We start from the raw sequence: 19,010 nt of genomic DNA, 5'->3' as shown, positions 1-19,010 counted from the left end.
CCCACACATATCCATATTACGTGTTTCAAAAAATAAAAAGCTTAAACAATTTTTTTTACATTCAGATACGTTGATTTTTTATTGTGTTATCTATGAGTACTTATAAAAAGCGATAAGACTGTGTACATAAACTTTTTGTCCCATTTCTTTACTTTCATTGATTTATTACAATATCAGAAAAAATAGTTTAAAAGATCTTTTTTTTTAAAAGGGACAATAAGTATAGGAAAATATCGCTTAGGATCAACCGCTTCTGATGACCTCATATTTTTTTCCCCACCACTTGCCAGTTTATTAAAATAAAATATACTCCTATATTACTTATTATTTTTTGTTAATTACGATTATCTGAAAGGAACCGAAAGAAGTAGATAGAAAATTATAAATCTGTTTATAATTTAATAATAATAAACAGATTTATGTGATAAATATATATTTGAGATGTGTTATAATTATTGCACAATAACACGGTAAAAAATACTCACACAAATTTTTGCAATAGGTACATACGAATCAAGTGCGTGTTCAATTTGACGATCAGTGCATTTTATTCGTCGTCACGATAGCGAAAGATGCTGCGAAAAATGTTTTCGGGCAACCGTGCAAAGTACAAATGATCTGGGTGTGCTTCTAATATTCCGGAACGGAAGGTATTCATTTCATCGGCGAAACAGTGAAAGTAGCGCATTATAGATAAAACTGTCATGGGTTATTTTTCATCCCTTCAATTAAAAAGCACGTGGGCTCAAATTTGGATTTGTCAGTAATGATTATTTTCATCAATTTGATTAATGCAGTGAAATTAAATTAAATTATTACTTAATAAATATTTCAGAATATAAAAAAAATGTGGAGAAAAAATTTGAACTGGCTCTAGAAATCTTTATTAAACCGATAAAATAGCATTGAGTCATAATTAAGAAAAAATCGACTGCACAGCTCAATGCGCAAACAAAAACTTATAGAAGTGATCGATATGGTTTTAATTGATCAGCAAATGATATATTGATCCACAACGAATTAGAGCATGAACTAGTTGAATCGTTTATTAATTCCATGCTTTTCTGATTTTCCATGCTTTAAAAATTATAGTTTTAAATTACTGTTTATTGGTGGTAATATCTAATTTTAAAATACTTTATCACTCCATGGTGATTTAGAATTAAATAATGAATTTCAAAGTTTATTTTTAAATTATTGATAAAATTTCACTGATTTACTGTTTATGAAAATCGTAAATTGTTATTTAATTTTTTTATGTGTGTATCATACATATATATGTATATTAACCACATAATTCTAGTAAAATTTGTATCGTGTTAGGTTAAGTATTAAGTTTTTTGCGTTGGTAAATCAAATACACCTCAATGTGATATTCATTCTAGAAGGGTAATATTTGAGGAAATTTCGCGCTGCTTTTCTATTTTTTATGTATGAAATGGAACATATCTAGAAATGTGTAAAGTTTAAATAATTATATTAATATATCTAATTTTACAGCAATATTCAATTTGCAGTCGAATTAATAATACATGCATCTAGATGGTAGAGAATCGATAAGAAAATGATAAAATATTCAATGTTCGCCGTATTAGAGGAAATGTAAGGACTCGTGAGAGTGTAGTATATTTTTGAGCGCAGGCAGCGTGCGATTATTTATTAATCGCGAGCACAGGTGGAAAGCGAAAGAGAGTGGGTCGAATAATAATCGTAAGAAATTATTTACAAAGCCATAAAGATAGAGACACGAGCGCGAGATAAGGCAAAATATACAAAGTTTCGTCTCACCAATGTTGCGTCTTACTAATGTTATCGTCTTTTATTATAGACTTTATTTTGTTTATATTTATCTAACACAAAAAAGTATATGACACGTAAAATTGTCCTATGCTATTCCCGTTGCTGATAAAATTTAAATTATAGGAAATCTTAATATTATATGTTCGTCAGGCAATAAATGGTTGCTGCTTTTGCGTATCTCGACGCACTTTGCAAAACTTAAGACCGCAGTGAAAAGTACAGGCCCATAAAACGCTCCATAAATATGAAACAGTTACATGCCTAGTTCATCGCGCGAAAGCGGTTTCATAATAATTCTTGTCAGTACATTAATGTGTTTTTTTAGACTTAGACGTAAAATAATGCCTTTTACACAGGTGAGTAAGAGGCAAGTAGCTGAGTATTATTTTCTACATAAAGGATTTCTTTAAAATAGTATATATTTTTCGATACAAATATATGTTTATCTTTCAAAGTGACCACACCATTTACACTCACATGAGCTCTTGCGCATTTAACACCGCCGCCCGATACTGACACCTAATTGATATTTATATATTATTTATAAATTTTTAAACAACAAATACAAAAACCTAACATGAATTTCACAAAATTTTGCAACGTACACCTATTTTTAATATAAGCAATAAACGATAATGAAGGCCTTTTCAACATTTTGTTTCGCTCAACGAACAAATTCTGGGAATTTAAGTCATAGTAGACACGGCAATAAAAGCATTTTTTTTTAGAAGTAGCGTCTTATTAGAAACAAAATAAAGGTGCATAGAGGACCAAGGTTTTTGAATCCTCACTAGTCACTCGGATATATTGAGAGAAAAAACGACTACATGTGTTGCTCAAAAATAAAAAATGTTTCATTCTAATATTTTTTCAAATTACATTCGAGATGGTATGAACGAATATTTTATCAATTATTCAAATATCCATATACAGTGCTACCTCGGTTTTCCTTGACTTCAGTTATCGTCGGTCGGCGAAAAATTTGTCTCGGTTTTCGTCGATTGCCTCAGATTTCGTCGGCGTTAGCTGTTAGTGTTTTTGTGTTTTTTTTATTGATTGCGAGAATTAATTTGCCTCGGTTTTTGTCAGTTTCAGATTTCAACGATTGTTTTCGGACGGATTATCGACGAAAACTGAGGTACCACTGAAATTGAAATTGTGTGAATAATTCGAATGATCGAATATTCGATTGAGAATTCTAGCTGTGGGGTCACATTGCCAACTTATCTAGACTTAGTCCTAAATAACTTATTTCCTATTTAAAAATCTATATTTTTCAATAGCTGGATTACTATTAATTTTTTTTTTTAATAGCTGGATTACTATTAATTCAGCTATTTTATCACTAATAAAATACTCATTTTTTAAATGATTTAAAGTTGTTATCTAATTTGTTATATTAAAAGTTTACTCACATTCTTATTACGGTGAAATAATCCGGTAATGTGTACTCAGTAGTGATTCAAATTTTCACATATCAACACATATATTGATACGGAATAATAGTAAAAGTAGAAATATAGCAATTTTTGTATCATTACTCCTGTTTATATTTTGAACAAATTTATAGAAATTAAAATCAATACTATATTTTTTATATTTTTCAATCATGATACGTATATCGAACGTATATCTGTATCGTGTGCTTCAGAGCTAATAGTATAAATGAAATAGATAACTCTCGAACTGACTGTGTTAACGCAAATGGAGTGTAGGGCAAGTTGAGCTTTGGTAATTCGGTAAGGTTAGGTTTGAGTTTGAACAGTAAATAGACATTTTTCGCAACTGTCAATTTGACATTTATCGACAGCTGCGAAGAGCATTTAATTTGATCAGCTCCTTTCAGTCAATTTGTATTTTCACTAGTAGAAATATATATCCATTAGTGAAAATGTATTCAGATAATATTTCATTAAAGTGCCGCTAAACATATATAATAACATTCACTGTAAAATCTACATAACATAAGCGCTAAATAAAATAAAAATCAGTTCTTTTGATTAGTATGTATATCGCGTAGAATAATCAAAAACATAAACGTCTAAAAAACAAGATAAATATTATAAAAGTTTATAAGTCGGCCAATATCAGAGTTAGCATTTAATAAAATGAAGATTTGCTTAAAAATATATTAATATATAAATAATATAAAATGCTAGTCGTATTTGTCTGAATCAATCCTTCGAATTTGCCATTCCCATCGCGTCGGTCCAATGACAATTAGAAGATAAAAAATAGCCCCTTCGCTGTAGAGCTCTAGAGTTTTATTAGCTTCATTCGCATACTGTTTGGCATGCAAATTCAAAGCTTTTAAGCTTCCGACTCTTCCGATATAATCTATGCCCGATAATTCGAAACGATAGTCACGTATTTGCCCTCACCGTGGTTTCAGCTTTTTCTTAATTTCAGTCTCGTTCAACGGTCGAGTGGTATAGTTATACAAATCGGGAAAATACCTAGAAATATATAAATTGAACGTCCATTTTATTATATATAAACAGTCAAAGGACATGCTGAATAATATTCGAACCTTGACATTTACACTTGTGGAGCTTGATCGATCGAGTATTAATTATCCGGAACGTTTTATCCGAACGTTTGTTTTGCATGTGATGTAATAGCAATTTATTATCTCTGCGTTTACTGCGATATATCGTGTGCAGAATAAATCTTCTATCCTATAAATTTAGATTGCCAGTGAATCCGTAATATATTTTAACATGACATTTTATAGAATGAATCCGCAACGTTTCTATTGTTATATTTTAGTACAACATTTAACCTATTTTATATACATACATATTTAATAGGTTATATATGTTTAAATATACAATAATATGACTTGCTCAAATGGTAGGATAAGAGTTAACCAAAGTTGACAATAATTTACCACTTTCTTCAAACTTCTATTAATATTACGGAAACACGATAATTTATTACAAAAGGAGAATACTTTGTAAACTGTATTAAGTAGGGTAATTCCCTGTAGTTTTTACATTTCACACATAGCACACACCGAGTAATAAAACAGAATTAATTATCTTAACAGCTTAACGACCGAGGACTCACCCACGAGTCCTGATAGTACCTTCTGTAGCGGCCGAGGAAACGCCCATGCGTCCTGCGTTATGCGTCTTCTTTTATTAAAAATACACTATGATACAATACAGTTTACCCCTATATTATAATGCGAGATGGTAGTATACTAGTTCTACCTAAAATAAAATATAAAATAAATTATATTTTACTTTAATTTTTCGTAAAAAGAGTCGTTTTATCCCACTGCGTCGCAATGCAACGAGTCGTCGCCTATTTTAGTTTGTTATATTCTAATATTTTTGGGCTAGTGTGTTGTTTGGTAACGGTTCTCCAAGCCGCTCCCACTTACAGTGACCATATTTTTTGCATTGCGGAATATTATATTTTTATTTATTGTTGTTGTTATTAATAAGTGATAATTTATACTAAAAGTTAGTTAATAATAATAAAAACAGTGAATTGCGTATTTACAAAAATAGTTAAATAATCATTAAAGAAATTTTTGAAATTTGACAACGTTGATTGGTGCACGATTTTTTTGAACCCCACATTAGCTTAAAAATGTGATAATTAAATTAATAACATGTATGTTTAAATGCTTCTAAATTTTTTTATAAACGATTTATAAAAAATATCCATTTATAATAAATAATAATTTGCACTCACTAAATTTTTTGGCGTGCATTTTCTGCGTACAACCGTTTTGAACACATTTATTTTCATAATTACACTGAGTGATACGTGTAAAAACATTTGTCATTATGAAGAAAATGATCTGGATTAGTGCAAATTTGTCACACGCGGTCTATGTTCACGTAGACTTGAATTAGAATTACTTTCGCACACATCACTATGTTCACAATCACTGGGGGCGTTGGACCACGCGTCATCAAAATTTTCCAAAAAGGTTTAATTTCTGTCGTCCATTTTGCCGTGATTGAAAATAAAATTTTTAAATCAAGATCACATTCACAAAAGATCACAGAGAGAAGAGCTATTTTCGCGATACGTTTCGACCGATAGTTTAGAGGAGACTAAATACACTGCATTACTTCGATTATAAAATGCATTTTTTTATCTGTGTGGAATTCCCGAATTTGGGAATTCCACAATAAAAAAAGTGTCATATACCCTAATAGATGAATTCCTAAAAGGTATGCACAAGGTAAGCTGATAAGACGGGACAGGTAGTGGCGATTTACCCTTTTAGAATAACATTGATTGTAATTTATAGTAAATATTTAATATTAAATTTGTAAACAAGTTTTTTTTCGTTATATCACTTAATTATGTTGCCCACAGATTTAGAAACACTGGTTAAATGACGGAATTACAATATACTTATGCAAAAAATCATAAGAAAGCTACAAATTAAATTTCGATAAAATATATTATTTGGTTTACAAGTTATAGGGAATTTTCTAAAAAAATGTGATTTTTTGCTATTATTCCGCGAAATCTCCCGGCCACCAAGGAAAGTTCGGCAAAAAACACCGGGCGTTAAGCTGGTAAAAAATATAGTGCTTAGATGTGTTATAAGATTAAGAATAATAAATTAACAATAACATTAGATAAAATCGTAAACTATTTTTTTTAATAATAATTTTTTTCTTAAATGAAATATTATCATAATATTTTTGTGAATTGCTAAACACCTTGTAGTGTATGCGAATATTGTGGGCTGATTTAACTTGTGTTTCATGTAAATAACCAATACAAAATTAAGTAGAAAATATCTTTTCTAAGATTAGAGCCAATCTATCTATCGCAAGTGCAGGTAGTAACTTGTCAACAATGAACCTTTTAGAAATGAGTGTTGGCCTTCGCTCAAAGCATACAATATAATTAGAAAGAAACTGTTCTGAGAATTTATGTTTGGTTTTTTGTTTATATCACCTATATAATACCAAATTATTATTATGGAAAGAATGAAAATGATGAATATAAAATATATTGAAAGCATACATGTTACTTTTAATTAATTTAAGTGCAATAAGCAAAATATTTTTAGTGAAGTGTACCGTAAATTCATTTCGTGAGTATGGGCATACAAATGGTTAGACACTGTGGCCCAGAAATAACAAATAAAAAAAAATATTTTTAAAATTAAAAAGTGTTAAAAAAGCAGGTAATTAATACTAATCTATTGAAGAGTCTCACTTACTTTGTACTTGTAAGATGTTTGCCAATGATATAAATTTGTTTTCGAAACTATTATTTCAAACAAATTTGACCCACAGGTTTAGAAACACTGGTTAAATGACGTACTTGACAGGTATTTATGCGAAAAATCATAAGGAAGCTACATATTAAATTTGAATACAATATCTTAATTGGTTTACAAGTTATAGGGAATTTACTGAAAAAGATAATTGTTTGCCATTTTTCCGTGAGATCGCCCGGCCACCAAGCAAAGTTCGGCAAATAAATACCGGTCGTTAAGCTGTTAAGTTAAAATTGAAAAAACCTGTTATGTCGATTTTTTATTTTTTGATATAACGTCCTTCAATTGCTAAATCAAAGTCAAGTCATTTTGTATAAAATCATAAGTGTAATATTAAATACGATATTAGATTGTTTAGTAAACTAAATCCGGTTTAGAGTAATTCGACCCAGCTATAACTTGATCGTGAAGGGGTGAATCCGACTAGCTCACCCTAAGCATATTATTTAATTATTATTGTAGTCATTAGGTTACAGTGTTACTAAAGCTGATTGTAATCAACGTTATTCAATTCCAGGCTACAGCCCCCAATCGCCAACACGGTCAAAGTTCTCCAAGTGTCCGGCGGCGTGAGATTATTGGAACTGGCTCCCACGGGACAGCATCTCCTAATTGTGCCGACTGCGGGCGATCCGCAACTTTGGCACATCATGTCTAATTCGCTCGTTCACACCTTCAAAGGTGAGGAATTCAATTTATCTCGATATACCGTTATATTGGTAAAATATCGAACGGAAACGAAGAATGAATGATATTACTAGACACCGGAAGATCGCTTCCGACACCCGCTTGAATAAATACTTGAAATGTTTAATATCTCAAAGGCTGTAAATACACAGCTGTTCTCTCGAATGTTTTATTAAATCTAGATTGCAGAAGATCGGGTTTTTTATATTTTATTATTTGCTGCCTTTGAGTGCTTCTTCTTATTCTCAAATAAATATATCTAAACCTCAATTTCAATTCGACTATATTTTATAGCCTATTTAAAAAGTGATGATATTTTAGTTAAGTTTATTTTTAGATTTGTTTATTTACAGATTTTAATCAGTAAATATTTGTATATATATATCTTTGTGGCAAAAAAATACAATATAGACCCATCTATATACTATGTAGACATTTATAGATTTATATATTTTTGAAACAATTTTATAAATAACTAATTAATGTTTTATTTACTTATTATAGATTAAATTGTATTATATGATTTCTAATTGTTATTTTTATAATTTTTTAAAGATATTATTAATTTTAAATTTTTATTTATGTGCATTTCATTAATAAGTATTTTTATAATTTAATAGTGAACTTTTTAATTTTTATTTTCTCTTTTAAAACATTGTTTGTAAATATATTATAACAAAGTTTCATATATTATTTAATTTTCCTATTTCTTAAGAGCTTTTGAATTTATTAAAAATATATTAAATTTACTATAAAAAATCTTCATTCTATCAATAAAATAATAGAGCAATATACTCTTTAACTCACTTCAATTACATCTATGAAAAATAAACTATTCAATGATATAATCTGCGTTAAACTCACCTTAAAATTAATTTAAGGTGTAATATAATTTGCCATAAGCATGCTACATTTAAATATTTATAGAGAAAAACGTTCCATTTTCCATAAAGAAAATCTATTAATTCTATCCTTGCAAAAATTCAAATAGAATGCAGAAATAAAAATACATATTTTTTATATAAAGGCATAAAACTTTAACCTCTAGATATAAAAAAAATCTTACGTAGAAAACAAATATGTCTTTTCTTATTATATGCCACATATTTTTTTTTATTAGTTTGAGGGTCACATGTTTTTGATATTTTAATAAATATGTTTTTCACATTGCTGAAAAAAAAATAGTTTTCCACATAGAAAATATTTAACTGTATGCTTTTAACATTATTTTTAATGATGAAAATCATGACCCTTAAGATAAATGTCTTGAGCTGATTTATTTTTATTATGCTGATCAATTAATCATGATCTTTATTGTCGTTTGTTATTTTATACTCCTATGTATATGTTATTTTCTATGAGCTAAAGTAGCTCATCAATAAATATTTTTTTATGTCTAAAATGTACGACCTAGCTCACTTACAAGAAAGTAGTGGGACATCTACTTTATATATTAAAAACTATTATTATAACTTACAATCAATATGTTACTATGCGCAACCAATCTGGATTTTATCTTCATTATTTATCACGATATTCATCCATGATATTGGAAAAATCTAGAAAAACCTAATCTGTAATGATCGATCAAAAAGTAATTATAATAGACACGATAGAAATTGAAAAACACGAAAGTTCATATAATAATCGAACCAAAGACATTCGGGTGTAATCACCAACTATACCACTAATAAATAGTATATTTTCTTTAATGGTGTATTATTTTCCATTAAATAAATTTCTATTAAGGGAATCAATTTTTACTAAAATTTTCTTGGCAAGACATTGTAGTTTCCTATGGCAGTGTCATAAAGCCATTTATTATTGGCTTGCGGAAATTCAATATTTGGTAAAGCATTTTGCTTTTCGTTGTCTTTCTCTTTTTGCGATAATATATTGAAATTATTATTTAAAAAATAATATTATATTTTAAGGGATCTTTACCAGGCGCGTACGGTGAGATACATTCCCTTTCGCTCGCTCGCGTGTTAAATGACGAGAGTGAGTGAAAAGAAATGGGCGTGCGGAACGCATGTAACGCACGCCCCATATCTCTAAAGTAAGTATCGCGCGTTTTTTGCTGGCAAATCCATTCATGCCTTTATATCCCAAAATTAATTTTGCAACATTTGTGACGTTAGTTTTATAAACATTATGAAAATATGTTTTATTTCATTTTATAGAAATAGGATATCCTTTGACATAGGATTTAATATCTAAATATAAACATAACCCATTATTTAGACAAATTAAAAATTCTTTACTCTGTTCTCAAATTAATTTAATCCACTTTTTAACACTCTTCTCGAAAAATATTCTAGGTCATTCTGGACTCGTCTTATGCATGGCGGTAACGAAAGAATCTCAATATCTGCTCACCGGCTCTGAAGACACTACAATCATCGTATGGGACTTACAAACTCTAACAGTCAAAATGAAAATTGCGTAAGTTGAACCGTTTACCATATTAAAAAAGCTATTATTGTTCTATAAACTAATGATATATTAATTTTCAGTGAGCATATCGCCGCCGTTTTGAGTTTAACTTGCATAGTTGGACGTTCTTTGGTGGTAAGCGGCGGTGAAGATTCTGCCATAATCGTCACCTCTCTAGCCGATGGTGCTTTGGTACATATCGAATAATTTCTTTAAATCATACCAAATATCATGCAATTGTATAATGTAATATTATATATTTATAGATTATGAAAATAGATCACCATCGAGGACCTGTCACGGGTGTGAAGGCCATCCAAAGCGGTGAAGTTCTAGTGTCTTGCTCTCAAGACGGAACAGTTTGCGTCTGGTCTACTGACACTTTCGAGCTATTGAACACAATTTATTCCACCAACCGATCCCCAATTCACATGATGGATCTATCGCAGGATTCGGTATTTTTGGTCACTCTCGAAGGAGACAACGACATAAGACTGAGGACGTTCATCACGGGAACAGATCTGCATTCACTCAAGAAACAAAAAGCACCGGTGTGTAGTAGTTTCATTTGAATTATTTAGTAACATTGTGATTAGTGGGTACACTACAATTTTGCCTGAAGTGAAACTTCGCTAAATATCCGAAGGCTTTGTTTCCAAGATTTTGGTCGTTAAAACTTCAAATAGGTCAGTTAAACCAAAGTTTAAACTTCCTAATGTTCAGGTTTAATACTTGCACATTAAACAATATTGTAGCCGTGTGTAGTTTATGTCGAAAGTTAATAATTTAATAATCCTACTTTACCGAATGATTAGTTTTATCCATTATGATCAAATATTATGATTTGATTAATATTAAAACATTTTAAAATCTAAAGAGATACATTTGTCAGATAAAAATATTAGATTTAGGTTCTTGACATCTTGACCATTTCAGGACAGATTTTTCTTTCATTTCACCTTTGCTCGTTTGTGTGTACTTGACGTCTGAAAAATTATATTTTAATTAAAAATATTCGTATACTCTTACTATTAAAAATAATATATTATTAATTATTACAATATAATCGAAGAAATCAGACATTGTTGTCATTTTTTAAATATTTGCAAAGTCCAGAATCTTTCACCAGTCAAAAATGAATGATTTCTTTAGTTATTTTTTAAAAGTAGTAATATTTAAAATGAGTAAAGAATTTATTCGCAGATTATTTAATGGCTCGACGAATTCTTAGGACCCTTGCGATTCCATTAAATTTTTAGATTCTATTGACGAAATGGAAAATTTATCATTGGCGCAACAATTAGAGAAAGAGATTTATTTTAGTCTTACAGAGAGTAGTGTAAGAAGAGCAGCATCTTACAGATTAATGGAGAAAGAATTCAAAATGCTTTAATCGACGGGCAAGAGAACAAATAATTTACAGTGACTATTTGAAGCCTTGTTGTCGATTAAACCAACATCAATACAAAACGAGAGAAATTTTTCTACGGCCAAAATTTTCTTATCAAAAAAAAATAGCGAGGACGTTTGATTTTACTTTAGATAGCATGTGTTTTTATATGGTTGTTTTAAGAATAATATGTAATAATGTATCTGCAATACTTTACTGTATTACATTAATCAAAATTTCTCAAGAATTCTTGAGAAATTCGAGAAGTGAAGTCGAGAATTCTCATTTCTCGAGAAATGAAAATCATCGATAAATCAGAATGCCTAGCTGGGATATAATTTATTTCATTATCGCCATAGAGCATACTTAATAAAGCACTTTTAAATTGTATAATGAGTGGTGGCGATTTTTATTGTCCTAGAGAGTCGCGATTGCGTCCCTTTTTCTTGACTGTGGCGAACAATACGTCTTTCCTTACACGAGCTATCAAGCTTCCCCGTTAAAAATCTGAGTGGCTCGTGCTAGTTTTCTAAACACAAAGATGCTTTAGGCGATAACTACGAGTAGATGGAATAATTTATGTGGGATGGTGCAGCTCTCTTTTGAGTGTGTGCCACAATTATTTTTTTAAATATATTGCTATAATTTAACATTTCGTACGCATTTTAAAGCCATTTTGTATACAAGCCATCATAAGGCATTAAGGAAACCAGTTAAATCATGATGCTCAGATTGTAATAAATATATGTATATGATATATGTACTTTTGTTACCCTGACACAGTTATGATCAAATCTTGACAAAATAAATTAATGACCTTTTATTTTAATATTACAGGTATCATGCATGTGTGTAGCGAAAGATTGCGCTCGTCTAGTGGTAGGATTAAGACTCGGTGGTGCCATTGTTCATGAAATGCACGGAGGACGAGCATTGCGCGTTCTACCGGCTCCTCAACCCTCCGGATTGACTGCACTCCTTGTCACAGAAAACGACGATTTTCTCTTCGCAGCAGGTATTACCATTAGTATAATTTAACAGTTTGAGATAATTACAATACGATTGCTTTGTCTTAGGTTGCAATAGAGTGACGGTTTACTCGTTCCACACCGAAGACTCCCTCACAAACTTTCGTCCCACAAAACCTAAGAAGCTCAAGTCCACGCCTTCCACGTCGACGGTTAACAAACTTTTGCACGAACAAAGTTTAATACTGCCTATAAGCTGCTTGGATGCTTCCTTGGATGGGCAATTGGCGGCCAGCGGTTGCGCTCAGGGTCTCGTTAGGATTTGGCAGCTAAACACCCATCAGCTTCAATCGACTTTGAAAGGACACAGTGCGCAAGTAACATGTGTGAAATTTTCACCGAACAACCTGTTGGTCATAAGTGGATCGGAAGATAAAGTTTTGATGGTGTGGACCGTCGCTGATTCAACTTTGACTTTAACATACAAGGTAGCTCATATTTTTAGTGAACGGATGCGAACCTATTCTACTCGAAATAACTGTATCAATCACCTATTTAATAGTTGAGTTTTAAATTAGACTGATTTAGTTAAGTTTCTATAAAAGTAGTAATTACTTCTAGAATCAATATCAGACATTTTGAAGAAAGCAACAAAGTTTTGGTTAAGAAAATTCATTCAATTCATCACCAATAAAAGCAAAATAAATACTTATTTGTTTAAATAATATTTTGTAATACATTTAAAGTAACGTAAAAGGTAAGTGCTGTTTAATACTTAATCTAGATGTCACAATTATATAATCTTATAAATATAATTTGGCTCATAAATACTTTATATTAGATTGCTTATATATCATACAGTCGTAATTCAAAATAAAAATAGAAACACAAAAACAGTTAAAATCAAAGCTTAATCTAAACTATTTTATTTTATGTATTAACTTTAATCCTTTCGTTTCAGAAAAATCATATGAAAAAAAATTAAATACAACATCAAAATTAAGCTTATGTATTAACATATTACACATTATATAAAAATTAATTTATACCCTCATCAACGCTTTTTACCCATCACGGCATTTACTTTGCGTCGCTTATAACTTTAGTTAGTAATATATTTGTAAAGCAGATTATAAGCTTTCACTGTATAATGTCATATTTTAAATATCTGTTTTAACCAGAGTTTAGCTTAATATGTGATACGTTAAGAATAAATTTTATGTATGTTTTCAATAACCACAACAAATTAAAACTTTTTCTTTGATTTTGAAATTATACATTGATACAAAAGCATTGAATCCTATTTTTAATAGTTTTTCTATAACAACCATAGCTCACGAAGTATCAGCATTCAATTTTTATTTAATTAGATAAAGCGTATTATTTATAACACGTACTTTATAAGGTTAATAAACATTGTTATATAAATTATATTATTTTAAAGGGTCACTCAGCCGGCATACAAACTTTGACAATCTTGCAAGATTCTCGTCGAGTGGCATCGGCTGACACAGCCGGAAATTTACACCTCTGGCTTGCCGATAGTGGTATTCAATTACAAAATTGGGATTATCCGTGCAACAACGTCTGTGTTACCAACAACATGAAATTTGCTGTAAGTACATATCATTTTAAATCGTATTCTCATCCAATACGATCTACCGGAGCTCCTTAGACATATTCAAAGTTAACCGCTTTGCAGGTTACCATATGCAACAGATTTTTCAAGCTCTCGATATATATTGTTATTATTATTATAGCTACACCGGCAAACATCATAATAGAAACGGTCTTGTTAAAGTTTTTTAAATACGTATTTTAGTTATTCTCAATATACTATTGCTTTTGAGATCCTTTTAAAATCCCTATAAATGTTTTAGAAGCACCTTTTACTGGAGACCGATCCCCTAAAATATCGTTACTATCTACAGATTGCTTCAATTCGAGTTTTCTATGTTGGCAACACTGTAAATCAGACAGCTGTCAATAATCACGCGCGTTCAAAGTGTCAAATGGTAGTTTTCAACAACTCATTTACGAAATGGATCGATTTACCACTGCTCAATACACCCAGTATAAAATTTAGATTACACAAGAACTAAAGCCCAGAAACCATGGACGGCGAAGAATTTACGCAGATTGGGAATTAGAACAGAAGGAAGTTGATGCTGATTTTTCAAAGAAAATCTTCTTGAGGCACATTTCCACTTTTCCGTGTATGTTCCGTCCTCAATAGGACCACCTATTAGCCCCTTAAGGGCCACCCGCGAGCTCTCTTCTCTCATCGGAGTGAGCTAGGCAGCAGGAAAAAAAAAATTAAAAAGAGGAAATAAACAAAACAAGCACAAAGGATGAGTTGATGAAATAAATATTTTTCTTTCCAGGATGCGTAAAATCATTTCTCTCCCGTAGAGACCCCAGGTACGCGGAGCGCGACTGCCCGCATACCTTCCCTCCCCCCACATCCCCTATCCAACCTCCGTCTCCAAAAAAGATAGTGATGCCGGAGACCATCAGTAGATAAATCGCGACGGTCTACCCGTCCAGGTCGTTCACGTGACGACCTAGGAAGGAGGCCTGGTCTAGCGCCTGTATGCGCAGTATGCAGGCGCGAAAGCCAGGCTAGGTACATCCGGTCGCTCATGGGCCGAAACTCCTGAGCCTGATGCGACCGTGGAAGGAGGGCGTGGGCCCATGGACCTTCCACTTTTCCGTGTATGTTAATAAGCAAAATTCGAGGAAAAATCTCATGTCGTGATTCACGAGAGGTCTTACATGCCCAAAAAGTGTCTGTTTTGTGCGCATTGATTTTTTGTGGGGTTACGCTATCGTGTCTACCCCGACAAACCCGAAACATTTGAGCACCTAAAAACCAACATCCGCCAAGTTATAGACGAGATACCGCCCGAAATGTACTAAAAAGTCAGTGAAAATTACATCAAAAGGATCGGCTGCTGCAAAGCCATTTAATTGATATTATTTTTAATAATTAATAAAATACATCAATATGTTCGGTTAATAAAAGAAATCCGAAGATACCATTAAATTTATTGTTTTTAAAAAAAAAGCTCGGTAACTGCAGTTAGATCAATCTTTATGATTACTGACAATATATAGATTATTTTTTCAGTCGCACGTATAGTTCATATGTATAAAAATAGAAATTATAAATCAAAACGCTCGATAATTCCTGAAATTTTGAAATATTACATATTAATATGAAACATTATCATATTAGGTTTGCACGAACGGAGACAATTCGGTGAAGATTTGGTCGTTGAGTCGTGAAGACGACCGCTGGAATGTATGCCACGCCGAAGCTGTCACATGCTGTGCCATAACAGTCGATTCATTATATTTGATAACAGGATCCAAAGACATGTCTTTAAAAGTGTGGCAAGTTAATGGTGGAAAGTTAGCACAGGTACGATATAATTAAATATTGCATATGCAAACATATATTTAATTTATGTATTTTGTGCAGGTACTAGTAGGTCATACAGATATTGTCACATGCGTATCTGTCTCAGTTTTGAACAAAACCCAAGTGATATCTGGTTCATGGGATTGTAATCTTATTGTATGGGATATAAACACGGGATCAGATTTACATTTACTATCAGGTCATCTTGGAAAAGTCACTTGCGTGAGAGTGTCCGGAGATGGGACTATTGCAGTTTCAAGTTAGTATTCATAAGCTAATTCATATATAAAGATGATTCATGTTTATGTTATTATTATTATATATATATATATATACACTACAGGCGCTGAAGATAAAACACTAATAGTTTGGGAGACTAAACGAGGACTTGCACTAACATCTTTACAACTACACGTTCCAATATTGAAGTTTGAGATGGCCATGGACTGCTCAAGAATTGCAATTTTGCTTTTAGATAGAGGTGAATTAAATGTATTTAAATTGTTGTGGTGCTATCTCACATTTCATAAGATATGCTATATTAAAATGTATATTGATATATGTAATACTTATAAACATATTTTATATTTTAAGGATGTCTTCCTATTATATGTCTACACAACAGTCCAGCGACATTTGTTAAAATGCCCACTTATGAAGCTCCTAAGGCAGTTGACGGTAAATCATAACATTTAGAATACCTAATCTAACATTTTATTCATACATTCATATACTTTTTAGATCTAAGACCATTAGCCCCCAAACGTCCGATGAAACGACTCTTGAAGAAAGAAGTGTCTCTTGACACTTACACATGGCAGAAGAAATACGGCCATTTGACTTCTTCGGCTATGATGGCTCAAGTTGATGAAAGATTAAAACGAAGGTATTAAATTAATGAATAAGATAGTATATATCACATAGACACAAGCATAATATATATTTTTTTAAATATAGATTCTCAGTATCTGCGTCAATGGAAGAAATATCAAAAATTCAACAAGAAAAGAGTAAAGAGTTGGGATCCCAAGTAAGCTATATTTAAATAAACTGATTAATTTATAAATAACGGTATATGAAGATGAGTCAAATGGAAACTTTAAAATCTAAACACAATTGCCCTGTAAGTTTACTGTATTGTTTTTAATGAGCTTTCGTAGATATCATAGTAGAAAAAGTATGCACTAAAACTGTTTTTTGAAGCAGTAAATCAATAAAACTTACAAAAGTTTCAGTACAGTGTGACATATCTGTCACTTAAGTAGAGTAGGAAGTTCTGTGATCGTGATTGTGACTGTAACTCTCATCAGGCACACTCAATCGATTCAGGATTTACACGTTGTCTTTCACATCCATAGTCCCCGACAAATAATTATAATAGCAAAGGAAAGAAAGGTTATATATACCTATATGTAGTTTTAAATGGTTTTCACTTTTACTCACTTTTGTATTATACATCAATTAACTGTTAAATTATTTATAGAGTGGCTTAGGTCCTGAGCAAGCAGCGTTAGCTCAATCTCAGCATTTCGACCAGCTGGAAGCTCTTTGGAATAAAATATCACCTCCACGTAGAAGATCTAATAAGGTACAATATATTGTAAATATAATATGAGACATAGCATTCAATCTACTTCTATACGTTACATTAGTGTATTCATTACTTTTCATACTTTATTTGTAGTGTCTATCAAAACAGAGCTCTCTAATCGAAACTAGATTTGATTCATCCGACGAAGAGCACACGGGAGAAGAACAAGGTATTTAAGGTTGCATAATATTTTTTTTCAATCCATATTATAGTCTAATCTAATATTTTGTAAAGTGTAATTTTTCTATTATATTTTCAGAGCACATGGTCGATTAAATACAGCATAAAAATATTGACGTTAGTAAGTGCCCCCTCTGTATACTCTTGAGCAATACATGCCAAGTGTCTTTCAATGTTTAGATATTATAACCCTCAACTATGTATTTTTTTATTGTATTTGACACTCATCTTTCATATATTTTAAAAATAAAACGTTATACCCATAATAAACATACATATATATAATTTGTTTTTATGTATGTACATCACAAAGGTTAACTAGTTCTAGTTAATATTCTTACTGCATTTACGATGTGTCAAAAGTTATTAATATATTTATAACATATAAAGAAAACCTTCTGTGATACTTTATAATAACGAAAGCAAGAAGATCTTTTGTTATCTTATATAATTATGTTACTTCCCTTAAATGGTCTCATAGATTAATCTTATATTATAAGTATTATTATATAAATTAACGATATATATAAAAAGATTAATATCAAATTTATATATGTATATATATATACATTGAATGCACGTAATATTTTTTAAAAAACACTACGTACTCTAAATTTCAAAATATTACAATTTCAGAAGAATAGTTCAATTCTAAAAGCATCACGGTAATGTTGATTTATGATGAAAAATAACTAGTAATATGAAAGATATTTCTATTAATTAATTGTTAACCGTACATGTATAATATAATAAGAAATAGTAGTCATATATGTTGAGTAGATAATGTTACAAAATATATCTATAAAATTAAGCAACTAAATAATATAACATAGATGACTATAGTTTTATTTCTATTGTGAATCGGAGATGTTTCTAAATTTGTAAGACAATCGTTTCATATCCTAAGAACAGCATAATTTTGTACTTTGTTCGTCCTTTTTCACCTTCATAATTTTTACATGTTTATAAGATATACAAAATATTTACAAATAAAAAAAATACTGAAAACACTGGAATTGAAATTTGCAAATAATTTATACCATACTTAATAAAATGAAGCATATTTTGCCTCGTACCTTTCCCAGTTCAAAATATTTTTATATCTCTGATGAATTAATTAAATAAATAAAAAACATAAGTAGTGTTTAACCTAACGCTATTTGCATTTTAAAGAATGTGATTCTACCGTCTGTGATCTTTCGCCGTGACTATCACTTGTCCTATTTCTTAAATATTATATATATATATATATATCTAAGTATGCGTTATAC

At 30.8% G+C, this 19,010-nt stretch overlaps 1 protein-coding gene across 4 annotated transcripts in view; it reads left to right on the top strand.

Annotated features, from left to right (window-relative positions):
• Nucleotides 1–18,738, top strand: part of LOC148228376 (protein qui-1) — a 171,159-nt gene extending 152,421 nt beyond the window's left edge. For 2 of the 4 annotated variants that reach the window (XM_088200422.1, XM_088200425.1), the window contains 16 exons: nucleotides 7,581–7,744; nucleotides 10,072–10,195; nucleotides 10,267–10,378; nucleotides 10,453–10,737; nucleotides 12,414–12,591; nucleotides 12,653–13,032; nucleotides 13,989–14,159; nucleotides 15,783–15,968; nucleotides 16,029–16,227; nucleotides 16,312–16,449; nucleotides 16,563–16,646; nucleotides 16,710–16,854; nucleotides 16,926–16,998; nucleotides 17,452–17,556; nucleotides 17,653–17,728; nucleotides 17,819–18,738. In XM_088200422.1, coding sequence (XP_088056548.1) covers nucleotides 7,581–7,744; nucleotides 10,072–10,195; nucleotides 10,267–10,378; nucleotides 10,453–10,737; nucleotides 12,414–12,591; nucleotides 12,653–13,032; nucleotides 13,989–14,159; nucleotides 15,783–15,968; nucleotides 16,029–16,227; nucleotides 16,312–16,449; nucleotides 16,563–16,646; nucleotides 16,710–16,854; nucleotides 16,926–16,998; nucleotides 17,452–17,556; nucleotides 17,653–17,728; nucleotides 17,819–17,835 — 2,437 coding nt within the window. In that variant the 3' untranslated portion in view covers nucleotides 17,836–18,738. Of the gene's footprint in view, nucleotides 1–7,580; nucleotides 7,745–10,071; nucleotides 10,196–10,266; nucleotides 10,379–10,452; nucleotides 10,738–12,413; nucleotides 12,592–12,652; nucleotides 13,033–13,988; nucleotides 14,160–15,782; nucleotides 15,969–16,028; nucleotides 16,228–16,311; nucleotides 16,450–16,562; nucleotides 16,647–16,709; nucleotides 16,855–16,925; nucleotides 16,999–17,451; nucleotides 17,557–17,652; nucleotides 17,738–17,793 lie in introns of all 4 variants that reach the window. The other 2 variants (XM_088200423.1, XM_088200424.1) reach the window with 2 other exon arrangements.
• The last annotated feature ends 272 nt before the right edge of the window (nucleotides 18,739–19,010 follow it).

The sequence above is a fragment of the Plectrocnemia conspersa genome, unplaced genomic scaffold (assembly GCF_051122295.1).
Source record: "Plectrocnemia conspersa isolate PC_06_02 unplaced genomic scaffold, ASM5112229v1 ptg000012l, whole genome shotgun sequence".
NCBI lineage: Eukaryota > Metazoa > Arthropoda > Insecta > Trichoptera > Polycentropodidae > Plectrocnemia > Plectrocnemia conspersa.
This window is presented reverse-complemented; position numbering and strand designations above follow the sequence as displayed.